Genomic DNA, 26,663 nt, shown 5'->3' with positions numbered 1-26,663 from the left:
ATCTGTGTGCTGGCAGAGCAGCAGAGATAGGGCTTCCTTAGGAGTGTCCCTTCATTTTTATCTCTTTTCATCACTTCCCACACTCCCTATTCCTTGTCCGATTAGCAACCATACAGCATGGCTCAGAATCTCGCTCTACAGAGTCCCATGTGGTGCTCCATGGAGGAAGGTAGAACTATCAAAACCTGATTGCCAATAAAATCCCCAGTTGGGGGTCACTGAATCATTCAGCCAGACTTAGTGAACAATAGACAAGGAGCACACAGGTTACCTTAGGAACTCTCATGGCTGTCAGAGGTAATGAGCTAACACAATCCAAACAATTCCCATAGAAACAACGTGAGCGGCTGCATAGAGAACTTGATAATGGGAGCTGGTGAAATCAGGATGCCAGCCTGAGTTTGAGCGATAACATCAAGCAGAGCAGCAGAACTCGTAAGACATAACGCTTATGGTAACTCCAAGCCCATTTCCCTAGTCCTGACTTATGCTTGTAGGTCTCATCGGGTCTGTTTTGCTATATATAGCTCATTAAATCACGCACACTCTGTTGTATGCATGAGAAAGAAAGAAAAAGAAGTTCCAGGTGCCAAGAGGGGATTATAACTTTGATCACAAAGCATTTGTCTGCAAAACAAAAGGTGTCAATTTACATTTTTTCGCAAGGTACTAATAGGTGGATTGGTATAAACGTATTCAGTGCACGCAGAACACTCAATAAATAGCTCATTCCAAACAAGGAAATAAAGATAACGTTTTCATGCAGGAGCCTTGAATCGGAAGTTTACTGCGTGGCCATGTTTACCTGAAGCTCAGTATTATTCCCGGTGTTTGGGATGCGTTAGTCCATAAAGACAGTGGTAAAGGGAGGAAGGATTGTTTGGTGGTCAAGGGCACTGGAGACGTGAGTTCTAGTCAAAGCTTTACCACAGACTTCCTGTGGGCCTTGAGCAAGTCATCTCATCTTTCCACGCCTGAGTAAAACGGAGCTAACACTTTCCTTCCTCCCAGGGCTGCGCTGAGGCTTAATTCATTAATATTGCAAGGTGCTCCAATACGCCAGTGATTAATGCCATAGATACGCCTTTAAATACATAAAAATAACTATTGCAACTGGTAAATGTCAAGAATGTAAGCATCTCTACCATATCTTCCTAGGACTCCACAAGGTACTGGCACTCATATCTCCTGGCTGGGATGCCAGGATGCTCCTGGTCTCTCCTATCCCACACATTGGTGACTGAGGAGCGGAGGAGTCCAGCTGCTACCAGTCAGGCAGGCAGGTCGGACACTAACTGCATTATCAGTCTGGGGCAAGGGGTGTGCCTGTTTGTATTCACTTAAAGCAGCCGGGTTTGATTTTTGAGAATCGGCAGTGTGGTTGTGCACAGAATCCTTGACATGGAAAACACATTGGCTAGAATAAGCCACTTGCAGTGTCACTTCGCGTGGAGAAGCAAGAGCAGCAGATCTCAGAGCGGTGCTATAAAATCAGTATACAATGTGGAGGAAACTGATGTGCTGATACTGTAAATAAAATAAATACATGAGTCCTTGGCTGAGGACAGACTTTAAGCTATTGGTGAAGGCTGGGCATCCCTTCCCTTCCCTTGCCTGGCTGGGTACAGCTGCCAAGCTTTGCAGGATCGTATTTGGTATGTTTCCATCCTCACCTGGCATCTGCTTCACTGTAGTATTCTCTGGCCACAATGTCCTCGAACAGCTCCCCACCTGTGACACTGTGAATGAAACAGACAAAGCATAATGTCAGCTCAGGAAGCTCTACATGGAAGAGCTGCACGGATTTATACCAGCTGGCAATTGACCCACGGAACAAATCAAAACACAACCGGACAAGGAGCTCAGCCGAGACTGAGCACATACAACAGGGGTGAGTATGTTTGGGGGTGAAGGGGTGTCTGGAACTGGTAGGTGACAGGGCTTGGGCACCTGGTAATTTTTTTTCCAGGCAGCAAGAGAACTGAATTCCCATTTTAACCCAGCAATTTCAGCATAACACCACTTTAACCTGGCAGCACATTCCATCCTTGACGGGCTAAAGGGTTCCCAAAGACCAGGGATCTCTTTGCCTGATGTTACTTCCTTTCAAACCATCTGCAGGGGTAGGGGAGTGGTTCATTTCCCATTTCAACGCAATTCTTAGCCAGGCACCTGGAACGGTCAGTGTCAGTGAGAGTCCAGCAGTCTGGCGGTGCTGGACAGAACTCACCGGGTCCTATCTCAGAGGAAGCCACTGAGCGGCCATCAGATGGGCTGTATCGGATCTAGTGATCTGGAGCAGGACAGGGCTGGCCCCTGAGCCGTCCTGTCATCCACCCCAGAAGGATCAGAGAGTGAAGGGGGTCTTTGGGAAAAGATCAGATCAGATGATCACAATGGTCCCACCTGGCCCTAAAATCTGCACACTCACACACGCTTCCGGACAGACCTGGATCTTTATGCCCTTCCAACTCTCATTAAATTATGCTCTTCACTTTCCGTGTGCTCTGGAAATGACCCGCCCCCTGCTTCCAGCAAACCCATCAGAGTTCCAGTGTTGCAGTCCTTCCCTGGGCAGCAAGGGAGAGGAACAGCCAAGAGCAACCAGGCAGGGGAGAGGAGGGCAAGGGGTTGGGGAAACATACCATGCAAAGTAGAGCATCTTAGAGATTACTTGGATGCAGAGCTCCTCTGTCTCCAAGGGGAAGGAACAGAAGCTGCCGCACAAGGCAGGATCACTGACACAAGCAGGGAGCAGCAGGAGCATTGGGACCTCTAGAGAGGCTGTATTAAACATGCTAACTGCTGCTCTGAGAAGCCTGGAGGGCTGATCTGCATAGGACACAAAGCTAATCCAACTAACACTGGAAGCAGGCACAAAATGGCCTCTCCAGCCTGCCCCGTTACTCTGTGCCTTCCCCTCTGGAACACTGCCTCTCCATGGCAATGGCTTCAGGCCCCACACAGAAGCCCTTCCCAGGTAGGAGACAGGAGTGCGATGGCTTTGCGTGGCAGTGGAAGAACACGGCCCTTGTGGAAAAGGATGAAACACAACAATCACCATTACTTACAGGTCAAATATCAGGTAGTGGTGGCCCTCCTCGGAGATGCTGTCATGCAGCCTCACTGCAGCGGAGACAAAAGGGCCACAGTCACCAACCACAACGTCCTTTGTACTCACAGACCCGCTCTGCAGCCTCTCTCGTTCGCGTGCCCACCCGCTTCCCTTTGGCAGCAGGGGATGGCAGAGGAACAGCAGAGGAGCCCCGTAACCCAGAGAGTTTTCCTCCAACAGCCTTCCCAGTACCTCATGCTGGTCACTATTGCACCAGCTAAGCGATGCTCTCACGGCCTTCCCAGTGTCCCACCCACAACAATGATTCTCCCAGCCCTGGGAGGCACAAGGTTCAAGGTCATTTCCAAAATGAGGAGCTGTCTGTGGTTTGCACATAGTGCTCATACTTGGCTAAGGCCCTGGGCAGCTGCTTGGTTATCTCGGGCATCGAGCAGTATTTCAGCAGCACACACTTCTCTAATCCCCAGGATTAGGGTGGTTTAATCAAGAGGGATGCTGGGCTGCAAAGGGAGCCCTGCCAAGGCAACATTCTTGCAGGCAGTGTTTCTCTGCTGCTGGGAATACAATGTTGTTCCTCTGTGACTTCCCTTTCTCCTGGGAGATCCAGGTGGATCACAGGGTGAGGTTGTCTGGGAGCAGCCATGGGAACTCTTCCTTATTAAACATCCCCCCTCTCCTCACCAGTCTTGTTGTTTGGCCAAAGAACTAGAATGGAAAGAGCAGCATCCTGTTGTAACATCCAAAGAACAGCCTCTCCCCTCTGCTTCCAGGAGCTTGGGCTCTGGGCTAATGGCAGTTCCCGAGCAATCCATCCCGAGTGCTACACATGACTCAGGGTGTGTCGGGACACAATGCTTTTGTAGCAGAGCTTAATTTGTGCCAGGGCTGGTCAGGGCTGAGTCGCGGCACCTCTGGGCTTGCTGTATCAGTTGTGAATGTAAAAAAAATTGCTTGAGCCCTGGCAGTTCTTGCATTACAAACTAAGCTCTGTTTTGTAGTATTGTTCTGTGCAGAACTCTAGTCAGACTGAATGCAGTCAAGAAACGTCTCACCTCTTCTCTTAATTCAGTCTTGAGGCTAAATTCTGCTCTCAGTTACAAAGTTTGGCATTGCAATACTACAGTGATGGAGATGGCACAGAAATAAGGCAATTAGATAGATAGATAGATAGATAGATAGATAGATAGATAGATAGATAGATAGATAGATAGATAGATAGATAGAACCTCAATATAGTTGCAACAGTGAAAATATGAGCAGAATTTGGCCCTCGTTGTTTTGGTTCATGGTCCCCTATGTCCCAGGACCCTACATCTTATTCTAGTGACATTTAGACGGTACACACAATACATTTAACCCTTTCTGCCCGTGTGTCTGTCACCTGGTCTGAGAATGATCAAGCAAGTCTCAGTACTTTTGAAAATGATCTTTAGAAACAAGGGGTAAAAGGAAAAATTTTATACAAAAATGTAGGGGTTTTAAAATCCCATTTCTTGTTAAAATTGAGTGGAGTTTTAGCTACTCACACTTTGATCACAGCTAATTTGGCCTCAGCCCACATGGAAATTTTCTTCATACTTTATATTTACTGTCCTTGGGCCAATGGGATAGTGGAAGACAATAAGCTCTAAGGCTATATCCAGCTCTGATTTTGAATGCAGATTCTTTGCATTCCTAGTGTTATTTTTCAGATTCAGTAAAATGCTCAGTTGTTAATATCACCTCAATACACCAACATGAAGAAGCATTCAGCAGGCAGATCCAACAGCTGATGGTGATTGCAGCTTGTGAACCAGGACCCCGCTGGGAATGGGGAGCGTGCATTGGAGGGCGTAGAATTTGGAGCAAAAGGGGGATTTAAATACCACCATTTTGTAATGGAAGCAATACAAAGAAAGGCAAGGAAGGAATTGCTAGAGTTAAGAAACCATATGCTCCCATGACCAGTGCTCAGCCAACTCAGCTCCCTCAATGACCTTGTGCCCCGGTGCAGATGTACACAGTCACTGAACCCACCAGACCGTGCTCCCCAATGGACACCCTCCCATTTGGGCAGTCAGGTGACATCTCCAAGGAACAGGCACATCACGTGCGCTATTTTCACTAGTACTTACACCATCCTGTGCCCTAGGACATGTGGAGAGTCACTTCCAAGCCCTCCAGTGGAGAACAGTCAGAGGTTTTTTTGAACAGCAACTGGGTTCGCTTTGGCTGCAGTCATGTATTTATTAGTCTAGCTCATTAGATCCCCTTGGCACAGAGGTGCAATTCAGAAGTGACCTGTTCTCTTTGTAGTTTTCTGACTGTGTTCTCTCTGTCGCCTGCTTTGACATCCTTTCGCCTTCAGTCTCCTCTCAAAGGCAGGACTGGAGTCACCACCATCATTGCTGCCCAGGAAGACAATGACCCATCAACACCAATGTCTTGCTGCGAGGCAGAGTCCTCCAAGAGGTTTATTGCTGCATTTTCATTAATAATGATGAAGCGAAAGGAAAAGGGTTGTCATGCCTGAGTGGGTCTTGGCTCTCGGTCCCTTTTGTGGAGATGATTTGAGCCGTGGTTGTTATTCTAATGTATTGGTATTTTCCCCCCTTTCACATTGCTGGTTTATATATTCATCCTCCAATGCTCAGAGACCTGCATTCATCCAGTTATTTTCATGCTCAGTTACGACTTTTCTGTCTTCCTGTGATGGCTGTGTGGGTCCAGAGAGAAACATCAAGTACATAAAAGGTTGTTACAAAGAGGAGGAAGAAAAATTGTTCTTCGTAACCTCTGAGGATAGGACAAGAAGCAATGGGCTTAAATTGCAGCAAGGGCGGTTTAGAATTTCCTAACTGTCAGGTTGGTTAAGCACTGTAATAAAGTGCCTCAGGAGATTGTGGAATCTCCATCATTGGAGATTTTTAAGAGCAAGTTGGACAAACACCTGTCAGGGATGGTCTAGATCATACCTAGTCCTGCCATGAGTGCAGGTGACTGGACTAAATGACCTCTCGAGGTCCCTGCCAGTCCTATGAGTCTATGATTCCCTCCTGTTCCATGAAAAAGGTGTCTGATTCCTATGAGCATCCTCGACACATGTCTTGGGGAAACAGTCAGTGACGGGAGCCATGCCAAGGAATCCATACAGCCGGAGGGCTGGAGTGGAAGGCAACAGAGGCCTGCAGTTTCATACTAAGCCTCAGAGCTGAACAAATTCAAAACCTCAAAGCTAAATTCAATGGACACTGCCCTGGTTCACTCAGCATGGGGTCACTACCATGTGAAACCCCCAGGTTCCTCCAGGATTCCATCCCAAACCAGGAATTCACCCAGCGTCACTCAAACCTTGGCCCAGGCCACTCTAAACCACTCCAGATCTGTGGGCTTGGTTATGGAAGTACTGCACAAAACTTTGCCCTCAGGGATGTTCAGCAGCCATGCTGGGGGTCATGAAGGCTTAAAGCCTCCCATACCCACCTACATACTACTGCCTTTTTCAAGCCGCCGTCCTGGGCTCGGCCATTCCTAGCCACATTGCATGCAATGGTTCCAATTGGTATAGCTTGCCACCTGGGAATGCTTTATGCGCCTGGATATTGCAAACTACCAGTAACTGCAGAGTGCGCCATGTCCATGGGGGATGATGTCACTGAGACGTTGCCACAGGGAACAAATGAGAACCCCGCTAAGGGGCCCACATCTCATCAAGAAGGAAGGATTGCACATTATGGGTGTGGCCCCTGAGGACTAACAACTGTTAGAATTATTCAGGGGTATGGGAGGATCTGACATGTTATTTAAGAAGGAGCTCCAACGTCTACCAGAATTAGAGCTGGGTCAGATAAAACCCTCAAATCTGGACTCCCCTGAGCAGTAGGGAAGCTGAGATCTGGGTCCACGTCGAAAAGCTGGTTGCCATCTTTAGAATGGGCCAAAGCAACATGCTAAACCTAAACAGCTTCAAACGTTGGACCTTTGGATCAGCTCTAATTAAAATGGGAAGGGACGGTCCAACCCAGTGAAAACACCCTAGTCCCTCCTGTGGTGCATCCCTCATGGAGAGGTAGTAGTGTTCTGCAGCCCATAGCTCTGGCTTCTGCCAGGAATCTTGGTTCCACTGCAGACTGGCTTTCCTTGCATTCCTGATGGCACTGATTCTTCTTTCTCCTCTTTAATTCCAGTCTGCAGCATTCTAGTTCATTCCAGATCATCAGTGGGTAATTAGCCTGTTTGTGCTGCAGTCAGGGGAAGTGGTGCTCCCAAGTTTCCAGGCAGCAGTGAACAGTGGGGGTGCAAGGGGCGGGGAGAGAAGTGCCTTGTGGGTATAAATAGCAACCAGATTGGTTTCATTAGCATCTTGCTCTGTTAACCCTTTCCAGCCCAGCACCAAGGCCAGCGGTGCGCGTCAGGAGTGCACGCCAAGGATGGGTGGTGAATAAAAAGGAGACAAGACTGGTGAAAGACCAATTTGCAGCATACGCTGCCCTCAAAATGCAGGGGGCCTGGAAGACCTGTGAAGCCAATGCTAAAGCTCCCATTCACTGGCCCAGAGAGCATATGGCACAGCAGCTCTAAGCCGCTCTAGTTTATGCTGTTGAGAGGCTGCTTCAGCTGACTGGCCCATCCTGTTACCGATTGTCTGTGCTATGGGGTGCTGGTGAGAGGGGAAGGAGAAGGCTGCATCAGACCAGCCCTCCTTGCACCCTTCCCCGGTCTGCTTGCTTGCAATCCTTGTCACTTTGTGGCAGTCACCTGCTGCCGTGATGGACGCTCCTGTTTCTCATCCGAACAAGCTTCCCAGAGTTCCTTTGCTGTCCACCAGGGGGTGCTAGGGAGCACCATGTGCTCTGACTTGGACTGTTTCTTACTCCTGTGGCTGGGCTGATCCCTGCAGGTGGAGCCTGTTACAGGAAGGTTACCGTGCCCTGACATCAGCAAACGACATGCCTGGGGGTGCTCCCCATCCCTCGCTGAGCAGCGGGCATCCTGCAGGTGTGGGGGTGGGCTGCTTGGGATGCCTGGTTTCAGGGCAGCTTTTGACAGAACTTTCCCCCCTGCTAACGAGGAGTGGATCTGAACTAGAGAAGAGGATGAGCAGGGCCGGCACTTCCATTTAGGCGACCGCTGCCAGGATTTAGGAGGGCGGCATTTTGCATCTCTCGGCGGCAATTCGGCGGCGGGGGGGTCCTTCCGCGCTCTGGGTCTTCAGCGGCAATTCTGCAGTGGGTCTTTCACTCACTTCAGGACCCACCGCTGAAGTGCCCCGAAGACCAGGAGCATGGAAGGACCCGCCCCGCCGCAGAATTGCCGCCGCCGACCGAGAGCGCAGAAGGACCCCTGCCTAGGGCGCCGAAAACCCTGGTGCCGCTCCTGAGGAGGAGGAGGAGGAGGAGATGATGATGAAGATAATGACTGGCCAGAGATTAAGACTCACAGGCCTGCCATAACTAATGCTCCCTGCTGGGCAGTGGCTTGTGGAGATAAGGGAGTCTGCATCTGTTAGCAGGAGAAATGCTGCGTTTCTTGTATGAACTTGTACATGCCTGGCAGTGACAGGCTCATTCCCTGGCCATCTTCTTACAAACACCCATGGGGTCCTTTTAGTTTTCAGTCGGTAGGTGCTCAGTGCAGAACGCTGGCTAGCTGTGCCCAGGACAGAGCAGCAAGGGGAGGACACTTCCCGTCCTCTGTGCTGTCCTTTGCAAAAGGGGCAGAAAATGCTTTCTTCATCCTTGGTTTGCCAACAGCCTCCAGGATTGACTTGGAGTCTCCAGGAATTAAAGATGAATTTTTAATTAAAGATCATGTCATATGATGAAATATTCAGGAATTCATCCAATTAAAGCTGGCAACTCTACTTTGTCCCTCCCCCAGATTCATTGCGTGAATGATGCTTTGCACGCCTCAGGTGCCTGCCACTGTGGGACCTCAAAGTACTCCAATGAATCCAGCCTCCCAGCATCCCTGGGAGGGAGGCAGATACTGTCATCGCCATTTTACAGGTCAGGAGTGAGGAGGCATGGAGAAGCACAGGTCACTTGCTGTGTGACTAGAGCTGGGAAGTGAATCTAGTGGCACTACTTACACGCAGGCGCGCTGATCTGTTCTATTATGTGCCAAGTCCAGCTATGTAATAACTGTGATGGCTTTATCTTCTCTGTCCTGCACCTTTCACCTTTCCTGGGAAGGGAGAGAGCAGCCTCTGTGTCCTGCCACCTGGATGCGGGGAGCAGACACTTCACCATGCTCTTGCCGGCAGCCTTTACTTTTGTCCTTTCTTGTGTGGTTTCCCGTAATCCCCAAACAAAAGCCATTCAGACTGAAAGGTGATGCTCCTCTCTTTGAGCAGGGAAAAGCACAACCCTCTCCACCTCTGGGGGCTGTGCTCTCTCTCACTTCCAGCCCCAGAAAGCCTGGGAGAGATTCGGATGCTGTGTCGCTTGGGAGATGCCAGGGTGGCAACGATTAGTTAGTAAGGAGTGAAATGCTGGGGAAATCAGCAGCATTACTGTGATGGCCATCGCCTTTCCCTCCTCCCTCTCTCTTTCTGCTCTGCCCCCCAGATCCTTGCACTGCTTGACTGACATCCCTTCTCATCCTCCCCCGCCCCCCCCACCCAGTTTGTTTTCCCTTTGCCCAGGAGCGTTGTTCCAGTTGGAGCGAGGGGAGCAAATCCCTCTGTTGTCACAGCAACAGCTTGGTCCAGCGCGGTCTGTGACTCGAGCTGATGCAGAGACGACCTGACGCTGCTGTGCAGGCATTTGCCTGAGACAGATTGAAGCTGACAGGCTCTTTATGAGCTGAAACATTTATGAAGCAGGGACCGTGTGTGTGTGTGCATGTGCGAGGGGCGGGGGTGAGAGGTGGGAAGAAGCAGGGAGTACAGTTCCAGGCAGAGCAGACAGCGCAGGGCGGATGGAGTCTGCTCAGCGTGGGCTCACCCATGGTACTGACTTTCTGCTGCCACTTATTGTCTCCCCCTCCCCGTGGTGTGCCACAGAACAGCGGTGGGCACTGCGTGATGACAGGATTTGCCAGACAGGTGCATTGGGAGGCACCTGGGAGGGGGCGGACAGGTGAGAGCGCTAACCCAGACAGGCCATGGCTTGCAGCGCTCAGCATTCGTCGGCCAACACTTCAGTGCGTGGCTTGTTCCAACGGCCCGCACCTCCCAGACAATGGCCTACTTCACCTTGGCCCGGACAGGGGAAGCCAGGCAGCAGCAAGACAAGGGGGGAAGCCCCAGTTCGGAATGAAGCTGGCTCCGTCTCAGCATGGCAGGCTGCTCTGGGGGGGATACCATTGCAAACTGCCCGCTCTCGGAGTTGCAAGCCATTTCCTTTTCAAACCGGTGCAAAAACCCACCGATGCTCCTGCCTGGGTTCAGAGTTCCCGTGGGAGAGAAGGTTTTCCCTAGCTCCTGCTCTGAGAGTCATGGACCTTGTTCACCACATTCCCCGCTGGATGGCGATCTTCCTCTGGGGAGGCGAGCCCTGGCACAGCCAGCATCAGCTCGGGCTCTGGGAAAATGGGGAGAGTGACTGATTGAATCAGCATCACTGGCAGGGCTTGGGGTTGAGTTTTTTCTCTCTCTCTCTCTCTTCTCCTGGCCTATTTCTGTCTTTCCCAGAGGCTCAGGAGTTTTCCTGGAACAGCTTTTCTGAAGGAGGCTACCATCAGATGGACATTTGATGGGAAAGCCCCCCACGCTTCTCATGTCACCCGCCTCCGCAGCCCCCACCCCTTCGCTGTTCCCTGATGGGATCTGCTCTCCTTTTTGAGAGCCCTGAGCAAAAGAGCACCTGGGCAGTGGGAAGTGGGGTGGGGGTTAAAAATGGAAGCACTGCCCACTTAATGGCATACTCCTGCTTCTCCTTATGTGGCCAAGTGCTATGCACAGGGCCCGATCTAAAGTCAATGGGAAGCTGTCCGTTGATTTCAATGGACTTTGGATCACACCCTTAGACTTCACTGGAGGAAGTCGCCCCACGGAGCCAGTCACTGAACAGGGAGCGACTGCTGGCCTTTGGGGATTAAGGCCCTTGGCACCTTGTTCTCTTGTCACTTACAATGGTCTCATACTCCAGCTGCACTGACCTTGGGGAAGCCAATCCTGACTGGCACAGCACGAGTGAGAGGAGAACCAGGCCTCTGTGCCTCAGGCAGGCCTTCCAACACCGATGGAGGCCTGAGCTTGTCCAGGGAGCCGCACAGCCTCCCTCAGTGGGAAGTAGAGGCAGGTGCAGGGTGTGACTGGAGGGAAGGGAATGCAGAGGGGTACCCTCTCCCCACACACACACCTCCCCAGCATTAGGGTGACCAGATAAGATGAGGAAAAAATCGGGACACATTGGGGGTGGGGGACAGGGGGAGTCCACCGGTGGAGCAAAAAGCCAAGTGCTGCCAGCGGAGAAAAAAACAAAAAACAAAACAAAAAACCAGTGCTGCTGGCGGAGCAAAATCTCGGGACACGGGACAACCACCCAAATATCAGGACGGTCCCGATTTTATCAGGAAGTCTGGTCACCCTACCCAGCATGGAGAAAAACCCTACCTATATTTGGATGCTTCAGAAGACGGCAGATCCGAGCCTCTCGCTCCAGCTTCTGGTGATCTGAAAGAAACAAGTCACAAGTCGGTGAGGGGAGAAAGCTATGCAGGCTCCCTTCATCAGGAGACATGGCTATGGCCAAACCTACTTCTGCTTCCTCTCAAGCTGCAGAAAATACGAAGGCCCCTGGCAGGACTTGATGCTGCCCATGCAGGGGACCCCAATGGCATTCTAGGGAGCTGCGGGGGGGGGGACCTTTTACCCTTCAGGAACAGGATTGAGGATATTCTTCAACACCAAGAGGATCTGACATATGTATATTTCAGCCAGGATATCCTTGAGGAGCACACCCCCAGGCTAACCTCTCAAGACCCTGTATCACTTTTAAATGAGATACAGGGCCTGCCATGCCTCCTCATGGACAGCCTTCTGCCTCTGTCCCCACCAGCCTGTCTGTCCCAGGATCCTTGTCCCAGGCTCTTCCCATGGCTCTCATTCCAGTTTTCTTTCCTAGCTAGTCCCAGTCTCCCACATTGAGCTCCTCATCCACCCATCACAGCTCCCAGTCTCCCCAGCAGGTCCTCAGGTTCCTGGTCCCGCTCTCCTTCCCCAGCCAGCCCCAGTCTTCCCCATCCCAGGCTCCTCATCAGATCTAAGTTTTGCATCCACCCCATTCCCAGTCCCCAGAATCCTCAGCAGGCTTCCAGTCCCAACCCCAGTCCCAGCTTCTCATCTGATCTAAGTCCCACCCCACCCCCAAGACTGGCTCCGAGTCCCTCCACCCCCATTTCCCACCCTGGGTTCCAGTCCCAGTCTCCTTGCTGAGACCATCCCAGCCCCAATCCAGCTGCTGGATCGTGCCTCCCTCCATATCCAGCTCTTGTCCCCCCTGCATTTGAGTTGGGCTGTCTCCTCCTTCCCCTCCTCACTGCCTGCATGCCAGAGTAGGTGACACTCTCTGCTCTCAGTTCTGGAGCCCAGCACCACAGCAGCCTGCAGCAGCCCGGAGGAGCAATTGCCAGGAAAGTCCTGCTTTCCTCCTGCAGTCCCAGGCTTGGGCATCCTCAGTCACTCTGTGGGGATGGCAGTTCAGTCAGCAGGTAGGAGCTGGGTGGGGATGGAGCGTGCTCAGTGCAAATAGACGCTTCAGAGAATTTAGCTGCCAAGCTCTAACAAGTCTTTACTGAGCATGTGCAATCTGAGATTTTGCAACAGCTGATAACTTGTTCTGATTTGGTCAGTTTTTCCCTTGATACCAGCAAAAGGCACATTCTTGAAATCAGGGTGACCTCTCTGCCCGATCCCAAGCCCTCTCTCCACAGTATGGAGATGGTAGAGGTTTCACCTAAACCGCTGTAAGAACTTTTTAACATGGGCAATACAATGTATTTTCCCCTAAACTAGTTCTTGAATATGGCTGAACCACCTCCACTGAAGCCACCCGCCCCCAAAATCAGCCTAAGGCAGACACACACCATCAAAAAATTCAGCGCTAATGGTTAAAATCTGGCAAAGTTACAAAGCAACAGAAAATGGGGTCTTATAATGGGAAATAGACAATCTGCCTCTCTCTTTTTTCAGTTTCTCTTTTTTGTTTTGTTTTTTTTTTGTTCTGCCCATTCTCTGCTCCTGTTTTCACTAGATTTGCTTCCTCTTCTCTCCTACAAACCCGTGTGTGTGTGTGTGTGTGTGTGTGTGTGTGTGTGTGTCTCTCTCTCTCTCTGCCTGCATTCTCCCATCCCTAGCTGATAGAGTATGTTTTGATGTGACTAGAAGATCGGGGACAGCAGTCTCACACTGCACCAGAGGTGCCATAACATGAACATCAGACTCTTAATAAGCTCTGGCAAACCATTTATTGCTGTGTGCTTGTGAGCACAGGACCAGCCCCTCCCTAGCTCTCTGACATCTCTTTCAGTCTCTCTCCAACATGTGCACATTGACACAAACTGCAGTCTAATTCTCCTCTAGTGTCCTTCGGCTCTGATCAGTGCTCTGCAGTAACATGGTTGAGGAGCATGACTCAAGCATTAACATAGACACACATGAACCACCTTGAGAACACCTCACCCCTTAACGTTACCCCATGTTCAGTGAGCATCTCATACCACCCAGGCTGCTGCATACAGCTTCCCTTTCCCAACTTTGCTTCCTTTCTCAAGACCACTTCAAATATACCTGGTTCAGGAATTCCTGGCCTCACAAACATCCCTGAACTTTGCAATTCTGTGAAATCCAGCACAGGAAACCAGATCCAAATCATAGAATATCAGGGTTGGAAGGGACCTCAGGAGGTCATCTGGTCTAACCCCCTGCTCAAAGCAGGACGAATCCCCAGACAGATTTTTGCCCCAGATCCCTAAATGACCTGTCAAGGATTGAACTCACAATCCTGGGTTTAGCAGGCCAATGCTCAAAATTCTGAGCTATCTCTCCCCCCTGAGTTTCATTCTGGGATGTTCTGAAGTGATTTTGTGTTTGTTCCTTTGCATTTTACTGCCTTCTCAGTCCATGAAATGGACTTCCTGGGAAGAGACACGTTCCCACAGCAACAGTTTGTGAATGTATTTCATGGTATCAGGCACTAAGCAGCAGCAAGAAGAAACAGGGTTATTATTAAAGCTGGGCAAACCTCAGCCGTGACTATTGCTATGGTCCATCCTGGTTCACCCCCTGGAGTTTAACTTTGAGTTTCAGTAAATCCTGCTAGTCAGACTCCCATGCAAGATCCTCACCAATTCCTCTCTACCCCTGGCGTTTATACCCTTCCAATATTTGTAGACTATTATGCCGTTGCTTTGCTAAACTATACAAGTTGAGTTCTCGGCATCTTTGCTCAGAATTCATCCCCCTGTCCTTGGACTCAAAGACTTGGACTCAGCTTAGACTCAAATACTTCAAGGCCAGAAGGGTCCATCATGATCATCTAGTCTGACCTCCTGCACATTGCAGGCCACAGAACCTCACCCATCCACTCCTGTGATAAACCCCTAACCTCTGGCTGAGTTTCTGAACTCCTCAAATCTCTCCATTTCATCAACTTCTTTCCAATTATGGGGTGGCCAGACGGTAATGCATAGTCACGTCATTTAACGTGCTGGGCTCATATACTCTGGTGATATGCATGATATAAAAATCTACACAGAATAAAGCAGAACAGAGCATTCCAGATGCAGTCACAGCAGGCCTGTACAGAGACAATCCATACCACTCCCTGGGATCTTTTTGTATGCACAGCCCAGAGCCGCAGTAAACTTTTTCGTGGTCTCTTCCAGCACAGCCAATGAATTGCCCTGAGAAGCACATTCCCACTGGCTTTTCATATATTTGTAAGGCCAGCAGGAACCATTACAATCATCCCTGCCTGATCTCCTGTACAACACAGGCCAGAGACGTTCCTGCTGTTGTTTGTCTCGCTCTTCTACCTGCCCACCTGGGCTCTCTGTTATCAGGCATCACTCATTGAGAGTACCTGCCACACCATGTCAAGGAGGAAGTAGGCAGCACTTCCCCTGGCACATGTGGCAAGAGAGGCCCTGCGATTGGCTACATGGAGAACACTGCAGGAGCCAGGGACTTGGCAGGGATGCCACTTTGCTCAGGTAACATGGTCACGGGCATGGTCTGAGAATCAGACAAGACACAATTTGCTCGGTCACTTGGCCTGCAGTGGACCCCAATAATGTTACCACCTCCCTTTATTTGTCTAAGGAAGAAAGGAGCAGAAAAGCCCCGCAGACCACAACAAGCCCTGGCACATTGGAGGGCTCCTCCAGGCCAAAGGCAACTCACCATGCTGAGCAGCTTTCCCTGTCGTGAGCTGCTGAGCTCCAGCCCTGCTGCACACGCCGGAGGAGCGCTGAGAAAGCTAAGTGCATGGGCACAGCAGTCCTGGGGGCATTCCCCTAGCAGGATGGAGGCCCCGGGCTAATTCACAGAAGGGTGCAGTTCCACTCGTTGCAGCAGAGCAGCCTCCCAGCGTGTGAGTCAAAGGCTGTAAAGAGCGAGAGTCACCTCCAATCACAGGGCTGCAGAGTGGGGCTGGGTTGCTCTCCCTCTTTCTCTCCCTCAGGCTGGCAGGTGATATGAGCTTCACTTCTCAAAGTCTGTGCTCTCGCTGCCTTGTAATGCCTGAATAGCAGGTTGCCCCCGCCCAGCACTGTCAATTCTGTCTCTTCCCCAGCACACCTTCATGCTACAACACAAATGCTTCCTCGGGTCCAGGCGGCCTCTCACTGAGCACACCATACTAACGAGACAGATTTCACCCCTTGGATTCCTGCACGCTCCCAGCGAGAGTTGAACATGCTAGGATTGCATGGGCACTTTCTCGCTCTATGCTTGATCTTGGGTTTGTACTTTGGGATAGGGAAATAGCAGGGAATGAGCAGGAATAAAGGGAAAGGAACTAGGAAGGCAGTGTGTCCTACTGGATAGAGCACAGGAGAGCTAGATTCTGTTCCTGTCTCTGCTGGGTGACCTTGCCAAAGTCATGTCACTGCTCTATGCCTCAGTTTTCCCATCTGTAAATTGGGGAAAATATGATACTGACCTCCTTTGCAAGGTGCTTTCAGAGCTACTGATGAAAATCACAATAGAAGAGCTAGGTACCATTATTATTTTGGTAAAAGACCTTGCTTATTGAGAAGAATTCTGTGGGGAGGCATGGAGTGCCCTTGAAAGGGGAAATGATTCCTGAAAACAGCAGCTGATTTGGCAGATCTTTTCTATGCTTCCCTTAGCTAGTGTCCTGAGGGAGGATAGCACAGGAGTGGGAGGCAGGACACCCAGGCTACCCTTCTGGCTCTGCCTCCAGTCTTCCTGTGTCCTTTGACCTGTTGTGCCTCAGTTTCCCTATCTATGAAATGAAGATGCTAATACTTCCCTATGCCTCAAAGGGCTAACTTCGTTAACGCATGGAGATCCTGTGAGAGGCAGCTGTGCAAAGCATTATTAGAAGTGAGACAAAACGGGAACCATTTCTCTGAGCTCTGAGGCCATTAATAAATGGGATATAGATCCAAATGAACCAGGTTTGGATTACTTGACTAATAAGATTTTGGAAAGCAAACCCCCTAGCCCTGCTCCTGCCCATCCCTGTCATTCTGAGATTCAGAATAAGTGTCTCTCCCCCAACCTCCAGCTTTTCCTTCTGCCTGGTCCTGCATTTGTACCATCGCAATCTGTCACCACTGAAATGACTGCAAAGTCACAACTCGGGCGTTTGACAGCAGAGGCAGCCAGGAGGGGGTTAGCACTTACTAAAGCACAAAAGGTACCGAGAATAAATAGTGAGAAACAAACTAAATGGATCCGAGATGGCGAGAGGAGATAAAGCAGCAGCCCTGGAGCCTGGCCGGCGCTGGACAGAACAGTTACATCAGCAGTCTGGTTTCCCCTGGGCCACCCCAATCTTGGCACAGAAAGACCAACTATGGCGGGTGGGGGTGTTAAATCTTCCCTCTAAGATTGCAACCAAAGGCACCAAGCAATATTGTTATTTTGCCACCAGGAACAGGACTAAAACAACAACTGAGTCCACATATAGTAAAGCCACTAAAAGGTAACTTCCAGGTATTACTAGCCTGGGCACCTGTGATCCCATAGCCTAAAGGTTTGTTAGTCCAGTAGGAACCCTCCAATCCAATTAGTTGCCACTAATGGAATTGTGTGGAAACCTTGAGATGCTTGAACTGTTTACCCCAGGCTGTTTGACTGACGCCGCAAAGGGGAAAGTAAGCACAGCTTTTCCTACTGACCTGCCAGTCGTGCATGTGCAGGGACAGGTGCTCGCAGAAAAGTGCCCCGACGGGATAACAGAAAATCTTTTTATACACACCACAAAATATGCAGCATCAAAATGAAAGGTGCATGGCTGAGAAATGGCTGTGTCTTTCACATGAGCTGCACAGGCCAGGGAGGCAGGGCCGGTGCAACCATTTAGGCGGACTAGGCGGTTGCCTAGGGTGCCGAGATTTGAGGGTACCAAAAAGCGCCCCCCAATTTTTTTTTAAATGGTTGAGCAGCCGCTGCTGCTGGAACAGAGAGGGAGTCTGAGCTGCCGGTAGCAGCCAGCAGCCCAGGGTGTCCCCTGGGTCAGGGCGCCTCCATGGCAGCCCGCAGCCCAGGGGGTCCCCTGGGTCAGCGCGCTGCTGCAGCAGCCTGCAGCCCAGGAGGTCCCCTGGGTCAGGGCGCCTCCGCGGCAGCCGGCAGCCCAGGGGTGGGGGTCCCCTGGCCCAGGGAAACCCCAGGCTGCCAGCCGCCGCAGCAGCCGGCAGTCCAGGGTGTCCCCTGGGTCAGGACGCTGCCGCGGCAGCCGGCAGCTAGCAGCCCAGGGTGTCCGGAGGGGGCGGCAGGCAGCTCCCGTGGAGCTGCCGCAATCATGCCTGCGGACGGTCGGCTGCTCGCGTGGCTCCGGTGGACCTCCCGCAGACACCACTGCGGCAGCTCCACCGGCGCCACGGAGCACCGGACCGTCCGCAGGCACAACTGCGGCAGCTCCACGGGAGCCACGGGACCAGCGCGCGGGGCGGCAAAATTGCCGTCAGCCTAGGGCGCTCAAACCCCTAGCGCTGGTCCTGCAGGGAGGGGGAATCCCTCCTCCTACTCCAAACAAAAGCTAGTGGCACTGGAACATGGCAGAGAGCAGGGAACCTTTGTCCTTAGAAGATGCGTTGCCAGTGATATCTGTGTATGGCTGGAGGGGATCTGGATTTAAATCAAAGTCACTGCTTTCAAAGGCCATTGGCTCTTGCGGGTTTCACCTGAATTGTGTGCCCAGAAAACCCCTTGGACATGGAGAGAGAGGCCAGATTTGTCACTAAAACTTCTTCAGACTCAAGAAGCAATGGCTGAAGAACCACAATTCGTACTCAGTGTCTTAGAGGACACTGGGCCTCTGGTATTGCCCCCGCCCTTCTGTACCTCAGCAGCAATGTGGGGGCTTTGAAGACGAGCATCCGTCAATTCTCATCCCCTTTTCCCTCCCCTCCTCCTGTATTCCAGGGTGATTCACATCCATCATATGATTCATCCTCACGGGAGGCAGACAGCCCCTTGCATTCGATCATGACCCTGGGGCTCTAACAGTTAGCAGCGATGCTGCTCCTCCACCCTATCCCAGGTATGCTTTGCGCCCAGTAGAGGTCTTGGTGGAAGGATCACAACTAGCTTCCTGACACTGGTGAAACAGTAGCACTATTAAGACTCTGCTGGGTGGATGGCTGACAAGAGATGCTGGTGACTCGATCCAGGTCAGCAGGTAGAGTAAGGCTGTATTTAAGGGTGAAGATGCTGGGCTACAGCTGGAGGGGTAGACTAATAGAAGCCTGAGAAGAGGACAAAGAGGGAACCAATGAAGACACAAAAGACAAAAGGGGACGGGGGAAGAGAAAGAAAGTAATTCATTCTGGTCTTTTAGGAAGCCCTGAAATCTGTGATGCTTCCTGCCTGGTGGCTTCTCTGCTGCCAACTTCGATCTTCATGGAGAAGCCAAGCATTCAGCCCTCCAGAAGAATCCGACCATCTGCTCCTGACGGACAGTGGCTTGCTTATTTATTTTACAAAGGATTAAAAATTCTGTTGGGGGGTGAGGTAATTAATGCACTAGCTTTTCACCTCCTTTAAAGGAGGCTTGTTTGAGACAACAAGATGGGTGAATTTCCCCTAGACCTTAATGGGTGGTTGTCCATTTCATAAACCCAACCAGCAGCTCCACATGGTTGATGGCCTCAATTCAGGGAAAGCCACCTAGGATTGGAGCAGCAGTGGAAGTTCACAAGTCAGGAACAAGGGGCACTGGCAGAGCTGTGAGACGCTCCAGTCCTGGAATATCATGGTGCACTGCAGATTATGGTACGTCGGTAGATTTGTATAAGAGTCCAGGTCTGGAGTAGCAGGGGAGCTGAGGAGCCTTGGTGGAGCTGGGTTCATGTGTTCGGGACTGAAAGATCAGGAGGTGCTGCAGATTGGGAAAGAGGTGCATTGGCAGAACTTTGTGGGAGATCAAGCCTGGAATAGCTGCAGTGCTTCAGGTCGCGATTGTGGTACACTGGCAGAGCTATGTGTGGGAAGCCTGCAAAATGCTGGTCTATTTTAAGATCTGAAAGGAGATGATTGGGGTTGGTTTTTTTTTAAAACCTTTGGAGAGATGAATAATGGTGCCAGGTAGAAACAACGGGAGAGTTTGCTCATTTTCAGGACTCTCATTCAGACTAATTCAAAACCACACAGATGGAGGGCTCTGCTGCAGGTGACAACGCCCTCCAGAATGCCAGTCAAGAATTCAAAGGTGCTGTGCATTCCCTTCCCACCATCTCCCTCTGTCCAACACATGTGCATGCTGTGCTCAGAGCTGCTGTGAGGAATAGCTGCCTGAGCGCACACAGCAGCCAAAATGAAAACACAAACTCCCTTTTTTGGCAACTCAAAGATGGGGAAACATCTGAGGAGAGGGAGAACACTGCTGCCAGCTGCAGAACTCGATTGCCTTGCACAGACTGAGGTGGCACCTGGCCAAACCAGAAAAACTCCCACAACCCCCGGTTTCAGATTTGGTGAGGTTGTCTCAGTAAGAGAGAGGGAGCCTTGCTAACCAGCCCAGGACCTAAGCGCTGCCTCCCCCGAGCCGGCATCTCAGTGCTGTTCCAGACCAGTGCCCTCCTTTGGAAGGGATACTGAACCAAGGTTTCCCATCTCCAGCTGTCCAGGTGGAAGTTAATGACCTCTTAGCACTTATGGGAAAGAGTATGGGGTAATCTAGGTGTCCTGGCAAACACTCCCTCTCCCAGCCAAACAAGTCCTCGTGTCTAAGGCTGAGAGTGAGCTGTAGCTGAGTGCACAACGGCTGTGGTGTTTGCCTATACATGCACTGCACCTACACACTACTTCAGAAAGTGGGTTAGCACTTTGAGTACAAATTACATTACATAAAACCAGTTCTATTTTCTTTACAGTATGTGAATGCCATCCAGTTATAAAACACAATACAGTGTTCCCACTTGGATTAAGTTCTTGGCAATAAATCTTCCCTGACTATATGCCTTTTGTCCTCTGCCTCCCAGCTCCATCAACAACGCGTTATAGACTTTTCCTTTAAAACACACAGCGAAGTACATACAACAGAACATCAGACTAGGCCCCTGGTAGAGAAGTCTGTGAAAGGAACATCACCAGGGTAACTCTCAGAGGCTATGGTAACAGATTAAACCTATAGTTTTTAAGAACCCACAGATGGAAATCATGCATCTACCCTAGTGGGAATGAAAATATAGCCAGCTCCTGCTGTTGTCCTGCATTATGTATAGAGAACCATAGGGATGCCTGCCATTCTGCAGATATAATATAAACCAAGTCCCTGCCCCAAGAAGCTTACGGTTTTATTTACGCAGCTAACGTGACTAAAGAAATCATCAGCCCTTGAGAGGATGTGTCGGGGAGAGGGGACTGGTAGGTGACAACACTAGGGAAAATGGGAATAAAAGCTCTCGAGAAAACTTTCTTGTCGTTTAAAAGCCTCGGGGGAGGGGGCGGGTTACAGTCATTTGAGTCATTATGTCACTTTTAGTAACCCTACTACAATAGGCATGTGAGAGGGGAGCTCCAGAGAGGAGGGTACTGGAGAAAGGTCAGGCCAAGGACCAAGACAGAGGAGTGCCTGAAAGAGAGTGAAGTCACTAGGCTGTTCCGGGGGGGGTGGGGTGGAGGTGTGGAAGAAGGCGGTGAAGTCCGTGTGGGAGGAGATGATGGGAACATGATGGAGTTAGCAGGGGGAGGGCTCATGGTGGGGAGCAGTCGGAAATGGAAGAGGAGATGTAGGAGAGCTTTGAAGGTGAGCACAAAGGAGTATGAATATGATGCAGGAATTGTAGCAAGACTGGAGGAGGGGGAAAGCCAGGGCAATGCTGTGGGAGAAGAAGGGGACTTTTGTGATGGAGTCTTTGGTAGGCCAGCGGGGAATAAAGTGAGGTTTGGAGGGCAATCAGAGGCTTAAAGCCAGACCAGCCTGGTGGTTGTAGTGGCCCCTCTGAAATAATTTGGAAATCTCAGTCTGGTCCCCCTCACAGAAACCATCACCCCCTTTGGGACTCGGTTGGCATAGTGCCAACAGGAGCAGGGACGGAGGGGGCATGGAGAGCTAATCTCTCTCACCTCTAGGCGTGTCTGGTCCCAGAGGCTGTTCTGCCATCAGAGCAGCTGGATCATCAGAAAAATGGAAACCAATGAATCAAAGCTGAGCAGATTTTCCATCATCCCATCTCCATGGACCATTCACAGCTGCTAACATGACAGGAACATGGCTTCCATTGCCAGGTGTGAGATCCAGGCCACAGCACCCTTGCCAATGCCTGCATCCCCTGACTGTACAGTGCACCTTCCACTATGCAGTGTGGCCAGCTCTCTCAACCATCACTGCTTAGTCCAGGCTAGGACTTTGGGTGACCAGGGTCAAGATTTTCACAAGAGGCAAGTGATTTGAGCTGTTCCAGTGTTTGGCTACTCAACCTGAGATACCTGAAAGGGGCCTGATTTTCATAATTGCTGAGTGCCTGGCCCCCCATGAACAAGTTCTGTTCAGGCATCTCAAGTTGAGCACCTAAAAATAGAGGCACCCAAAATTATTAGCCCCTTTAGAAAATCTCAGCCCCCCTGTGTAGTGACACTAGGCAGCGCAGACTGGCTTTAGGCAGCCTGGGAGAGAACCACAGGGGCTGTCTGCATCCAGCAGCTTCATTAACAAATCCCTTCCATTTGTTACTGCTGAACCTGGCCTCATGACTCCCACGAAGGAAGCTCCACCCTGCAAAGCAGCGGGGTTTTGGAGAAGGCACTCGCTCTTCTGTGAGCAGCTCACCAGCCATGGAAGAGGACTGAGGGGTACTTTCAAAAGAGTGAGGATGGCCACGGAGCATTACAGTGCCCTGCCTAAAACATTTGGGGATGTCTACACTGCAGTGACAGGGTGTGACTGCGGCTCCAGTACGTCTGCTCAAGCTGGAAGTTACACTTTCCAGCCCCCATGCCGACATGCCCCCAGTCAAAGTCACCACACGGCTACATACAAGATGTCTGTCGTTCATGCTTTCAGTCCCACACCTTTAAAAGTGACAGTGGACCACTAAATGCCATGGGAGAGCTGGCCCCATGGTATGGCCCCATTCAGCTTGGGGAAGGTGAAAGCAAAAGAGGAAGGCGGATGAAAACCTTTGAATACAGCAGGTCAGTGGCAGGACAAAACATTCCAGTGCAGCGAAGCTGCCAGGCTCACCCAGGTGGAAGGTCTGCTCCCAGTCTGCTTTCAGAGCCAGAGAGCCATGCAGAGCGGCAGGAGATTGTCAGGGACTCACAAGTTGTTACGGTTGCGAAGAAAAATGGTTCCTACATCGTTCTTGACAGTTTTGGGGCTCGGAGACCCTGACGATCCCTTGCGCAGCCCGTTCCGCCAAGAACAGCAACAATCAATTATGCAACTTTTTGCAGGCAATGTGCATCCGTGTGTGTAGCTGGCAGCAAGAGGGGGGAGGAAAGATGGTGGGGACTGCATGGAACAGCAGCTGGGACCAAACGCAATGAGCCACGCTCTTCTGTGGAAGAGGTTTTCCTCTCTGCAAAGCACAGCCATTGCCTGTGGCAGACTACAGGGGCTAAGCAGCAAGGCGGCTGGGACAGGCACCTTTGAAGAGAACTGGGAAAGAGGACCCCGGTGGAAAAGAAAATAAGTTCTTTTTCCATTGCTAGTGGGCCATGTTTCGCAGGGCTTTTCAGATACAGAGGACAGAGGGGCTCGCGGGGGTGGGGTTCTCCTGCTAATATTTTCATTCTGCCATTGGCAGCAGCTTGTGGCACCTGTCTAAGGTCAGTGCATGGTTGCTGCTCTCCTGGTGTCTGATTCACTTGGGGCAGCCAGCCACAGGCTGGCCAGGGGTTGTAGCAGAGTCCCCAGGTGGAAGAGCAAAGCGTGATTGGAGCCCTTCGAAAAGAGAGGATGCCCTGAGGGTGCTGGTTAGAAAATAAGAATGGCCACACTGGGTCAGACCAATGGCCCAGCTAGCCCGGGAGCCTGTCTTCCGACAGTGGCCAATGCCAGATGCTTCAGACAGAGTGAACAGAAAAGGGCAATTATCAAGTGATCCATCCCCTGTTGTCCAATCCCAGCTTCTGGCAGTCAGGGATACTTGGAGCATGGGGCTGCATCCCTGGCCATATTGGCTAATAGGACCGATCCTCCATGAACTTATCTAGCTCTTTTTTGAACCCTGTTATATTTTGGCCTTCACAACATCCCCTGGGAATGAATTCCACAGGCTGATTGGGTGCTGTGTGAATGAAGTGCTTCCTTATGTTCATTTTAAACCTGCTGTCTGTTAATTTCATCAGGGGAGCCTTGCTTCCTGCGTTATGGCAAGGGGTAAACAACACTTTCCTAGTCACTTTCTCCACCCCCTTCACTGCTTAAAATGGAGGCTCTCTAATGAGCACCTCTCTACCCCTACAGCCACACAGCCCCCAGTGACATGGGAAAGGCATCTTGGGACAGTACTGAGGAATCAAAGTTAAAATCTATAGCTGCTTGGTTATAGCTCTCCTGTTTGTATCTGTGCTCTGCATCTCCTTCTGTCATTACTACTGCATCTCCCTCGGCCACACTTCCCCCTCTCATCTGTCCAGGCTCTTTGATGCTCTCCTGTGTTTGCTATTCCCCCAGGGCTGGCTGTGTGTGAACGGGGTCACCTGGCAAACACTGACATGGAGCAGCCCCACTGAGTGCAGAGAGGGGCTTGGTTTCTGAGTTCAGCTGGCTAAAAAAAACCCTCTAGAAATGCCAACAGACTCCTGGCCCAAGCTGCAGCGAGCAGGAAGCATCACTGCTCACGGCCTGATGGCTGCTTCGCCACCAGGAAGGAAACAGGCCGGGAACTGCGCTTCAGAGAAACTGAAGTGAGCTGACGATTCCAGAGGAAGGGAGAACAGAAACCATCACCACTACTCAATATGAGGCTCCAGAATTAGCCCTGCTGATAGGGCCCGATCCTGGCTGGCGCTGAATGCTCCCCTCCCACTGGAGTCAATGGGAGCTGTGGGCACTCAGCCCTCACAGGCCCAAGCCCACAGAGTGTTAATAGGCCAGGGGGGTTATTTCAGGGTATGTTTTTCATGCAGGTAAAAGCTTAGCTTGGCTAACTGGCTTTTCTGTGCTCTTCCTCTCTTCTCTGCAAACCCGCACCCCATTATCCAAACACAGGCTGGGGGCTCCTTCGCATCATGGCCCCGGTTCCATGCCGATAAAGGGGGTTCGACTGTTCAGGAAAACATGCCCATTTCTCTTTCTTCCTTCCTGCAGTTCCCACCACGGAGCAGAATAGGCAGGAGCTATTAAAGGTCAAGGCTCACTTTGGTCCAAGCAGAGAAGGTGTGAGGTGGATAAGGGTAATGGAGTCAGTGGAAAGGCGCCTTCTCCCAGGAAGTATGCCACAAGACTTCGGTGCACTTACCTCTGGCAGTGAGCTTCTTGGTGTTTATGATCTTGGCTGCGTACTCCTGTCCCGCCAGCACCTTCACGCATCTCCGGACGATTGAGAAGGCACCTCTGTGGGAGACAAGAACCAGAAAGGGGTTGGACTAAAAAGGAAAAGCAGGAGCGTCACATGGCACCTGCCAGCATCGGAGACTTGAAGACAGAAACAAACATATGAACTCTGCACAATGAGGAGAGTTCTGGAGGGATAGACTCAACAGTGGTAATTCATGTGATTGGAAAGACAGAGATTATCCCATCCAAACAGAGCTAGATGGTGTGATGGAGCAGGGGCTGTCTGTGTGGGGAGTGGGAGAGCAGGGGAGGACTTTAGGGGATGGACGATACCGGAGCCTGTAACCTGAGCTAGGTAAGGGAGGGGAAAGGTCAACACCTTTGCCCTGGAAGGGGGAAAAAGGAAGGGAGTGGCAGGAGGGAAGCAGTTTGAGTTTGGGCTTGGGGCTGTGTGGGCGGAATTCAGGGTATCCTAGCTAGGATCCAAGCACCCTGAAAGCCCAGAAGGACTCGATGGAGGGGTCCTGACTGTGCCTGCAAGCTCTGCTGTAACCTGTGTTCCTGTTGTCCAATAAACCTTCTGTTTTACTGGCTGGCTGAGAGTCACTGTGGGTCCCAGGAAGAGGGATGCAGGACTGGACTCCCCACACTCCGTGACAGATGGCATGGGCAAGACTGTTAGGAAAATCTTCCCATCCCGAGAGATGATTCTGGGAGGGCAGGGACAAGGGCTCTGTCAAGGCTGAATCCCCACTCTGTCTCTCCGAGTGCAGAAGGCAGGGGCCCGCAAGTATTCTAAAAATTAATACTTGCCACTCCCGGCTTGTATTACACTCCCAAGGTCACAGCTTTTCTCTGACCTTGGCTTGGTAAATGCTGCCACACCCAAATGAAAAAAACCCAACCCTTGGACCCAGGAAGGCGCACTTGGGAATTCCTCCCTGTGGGGTACCCTCAAGGCCTTTCACCCTACTCTGGGGAAGAGCTGAGAAAGAAAACAAAGGAAATTAGCTGTGGCTACCAGGTAATCAAACAACATGCACAAACCTCTTAGGACACCAAAAATCCTGTTCTTAAAAAAGATAAATTTTATTAAAAACAAAAAGGAAGAAAATACATCTGGAACTTAGGCTTTTGCTAGATTTTAAAAGAGCAATTCTAAAAATCAAGCACCCAAAATAGCTTTCTTGGGGGTTCAGCTTGAAAGGTTACAAGCAAACAAAAGCATCTAGGGTTAGTACAGAGATGCTCCACAAGCCAAGATAAAAAATCAACTTGATTGTGTCTAACTGAACATTCCCTATCCAAATAATTCCTTCTAGGGATGGGAGATGAATTTTCATACCCTGTTCAAGCCTTACACAGCATTGCTGCTCCATCCCTGCAGCCCAGAGAACAACAGACAAAGGGAAAGTTTCTTTCCCGATTTTAAAAGTTCTAGCCTTCCCATTGGCTCTTTTGGTCAGGTGCCCACTTCTTTTCTTTTACCTGTGGGCTTGTTAACCCTTTACAAGTAAAGCAAG

General features: G+C 50.8%; 1 protein-coding gene across 4 annotated transcripts in view; it reads right to left on the bottom strand.

The window, feature by feature from the left end:
* CAMK2A (calcium/calmodulin dependent protein kinase II alpha) overlaps window positions 1–26,663 on the bottom strand; it is a 74,277-nt gene that overhangs the window by 33,091 nt on the left and 14,523 nt on the right. For all 4 annotated transcript variants that reach the window (XM_030571748.1, XM_030571750.1, XM_030571749.1 and 1 more), the window contains exons 2-5: window positions 25,103–25,197; window positions 11,616–11,675; window positions 3,072–3,126; window positions 1,674–1,739 (exon numbers count right to left, since the gene is read on the bottom strand). In XM_030571748.1, coding sequence (XP_030427608.1) covers window positions 1,674–1,739; window positions 3,072–3,126; window positions 11,616–11,675; window positions 25,103–25,197 — 276 coding nt within the window. The remainder of the gene's footprint in view (window positions 1–1,673; window positions 1,740–3,071; window positions 3,127–11,615; window positions 11,676–25,102; window positions 25,198–26,663) is intronic.

Source organism: Gopherus evgoodei, chromosome 8, assembly GCF_007399415.2.
Source record: "Gopherus evgoodei ecotype Sinaloan lineage chromosome 8, rGopEvg1_v1.p, whole genome shotgun sequence".
NCBI lineage: Eukaryota > Metazoa > Chordata > Testudines > Testudinidae > Gopherus > Gopherus evgoodei.
This window is presented reverse-complemented; position numbering and strand designations above follow the sequence as displayed.